The 1538-nt window shown below is 40.4% G+C and overlaps 1 protein-coding gene across 1 annotated transcript in view; it reads right to left on the bottom strand.

The window, feature by feature from the left end:
* LOC105272956 (uncharacterized) overlaps nt 1–1339 on the bottom strand; it is a gene marked incomplete at its 3' end in the record, with an annotated part of 14527 nt that extends 13188 nt beyond the window's left edge. Inside the window, exons 1-2 of the mRNA XM_011315186.1 lie at nt 878–1339; nt 479–805 (exon numbers count right to left, since the gene is read on the bottom strand). Of these exons, the coding sequence (XP_011313488.1) occupies nt 479–805; nt 878–1339 (789 nt within the window). The remainder of the gene's footprint in view (nt 1–478; nt 806–877) is intronic.
* Nucleotides 1340–1538: the final 199 nt, after the last annotated feature.

Below are 1538 nucleotides of genomic sequence, written 5' to 3'. Positions count from 1 at the left end.
AAATCTATAAAAATTCTCTTGAAGATTTTGCGGAGTTCTAGTGGTTCTTTTGGGTTTTCGTCATTGAAAGTTCGGGAACTTCACGGTTTCATTTTGTTGAAATATATTTCAAGGAAAGTCAAAAGAAATGCCAATAGAATCATTTTATGGAATGCTAACAGAATTCTTATAGAGTTCTTTGACAGAGTTCCAATTGAAATCGTATGGAATTGATAATTTATGGTTCCAGTTTGGAAAGAGATATTTTAAAGGAAACGAATTAATGGAAATGAGGACTGAATTAATTTATAGAATTGCGATGGAACTCTGGGAGAATTCCCGGAGTTCCTATAGAGTTTCTGGTAGAAAATGGAAGATTTTTCCCTGAAATATTTAATGGGCTCAAAAATATATCACCAGGACTATTCGATCTCACATATATATGTACCGATATTTATTTTTTAATGGACACGGACGATTGATGACGATCGATCAGCACCTTGAAATATGCGTTCCACTTGACGTGGGCGCCATTCGGCTTCTGAATGTATATCCGGGCATATCCTACCGCGATGGGAATAGTGAAGTCAACCATATCGAGTCGCTTATGTGTCATGCTGAATTCTGAAATCGCCATATCGACTTCATTCCGTTGGAGAGTTCCAATAACTCCGTTCCATTTAGACGTTTCGGGGTTCCAGCTGCCATATCCTGAAGTCGTGATCGCGTGTGAAATCGAAAAATTCATCACGTGGGACAGTTCCTTCAGGAGTTCCCCCAGGAACCCGAAGAACTCCCCGTTCTTCTGCCAGATGTAACCAGATCCCTAGCAGATAAATTGGATAAACTAATTTTACGTCAGTTTTTTCAGGTGGAGAGTGACATTTTTCGTAATCACCTTGACGATTGCCACCCGAAATTCACGGCCTTCGACGGAGGACCTTCGGTTATACAGTGAACTCTCGGTGAACCACTCGATTTTCCTCCGCTCTTGGTTCCACTTACCGAGTTCCCTGGTGTTCGTGTGGTTCGTCGTTTTCGACCACCACTCGTCAATAATCCCGGAACTGCAGCACGAGACGAGTGCCTCGGAATTGAATCTGAGATTCAGTAAGTTCCGGTATGGATTACGACAGAACTTGCAAATGTCAGAATTCCCTTCACTGGTGAACAGAAATAACCAGACAGGATAACTCATGTCTATATGTGCTGCGAGTTCCCCGAAGTTATTGATTGCCTCCATTTTACTGAAGAGCGCGACAACTAGTGGCCGCACAGTTCTGCTATTGTAGAACTCCAATCGAGATTTGAATTGTTCGAAGTTCACCAGACCCATTGCTATCCTTTTTTCAGACATCATTTTAGTTATTCTGTGCCAGACAGTCAGCCTCGAAAACGCTATAATTCATTCATTTGAAAAATGAGAAGATATTAACAATAACTTCTCAAAATTGCTAAAAAAATTTACTCATTTTACAGGAGTAGAATAAAACCAGCTGAGCGTAATTTGAATGGGAAATATTATTTTAATAAGCGTTCAAAATCACGAGATGGGAGGA

This window comes from Fopius arisanus, unplaced genomic scaffold (genome assembly GCF_000806365.1).
Source record: "Fopius arisanus strain USDA-PBARC FA_bdor unplaced genomic scaffold, ASM80636v1 scaffold00476, whole genome shotgun sequence".
NCBI classification, from domain to species: Eukaryota; Metazoa; Arthropoda; class Insecta; order Hymenoptera; family Braconidae; genus Fopius; species Fopius arisanus.
Note: the sequence above shows the minus strand (reverse complement) of the source record. Positions and strands in the feature narration are given on the sequence as shown.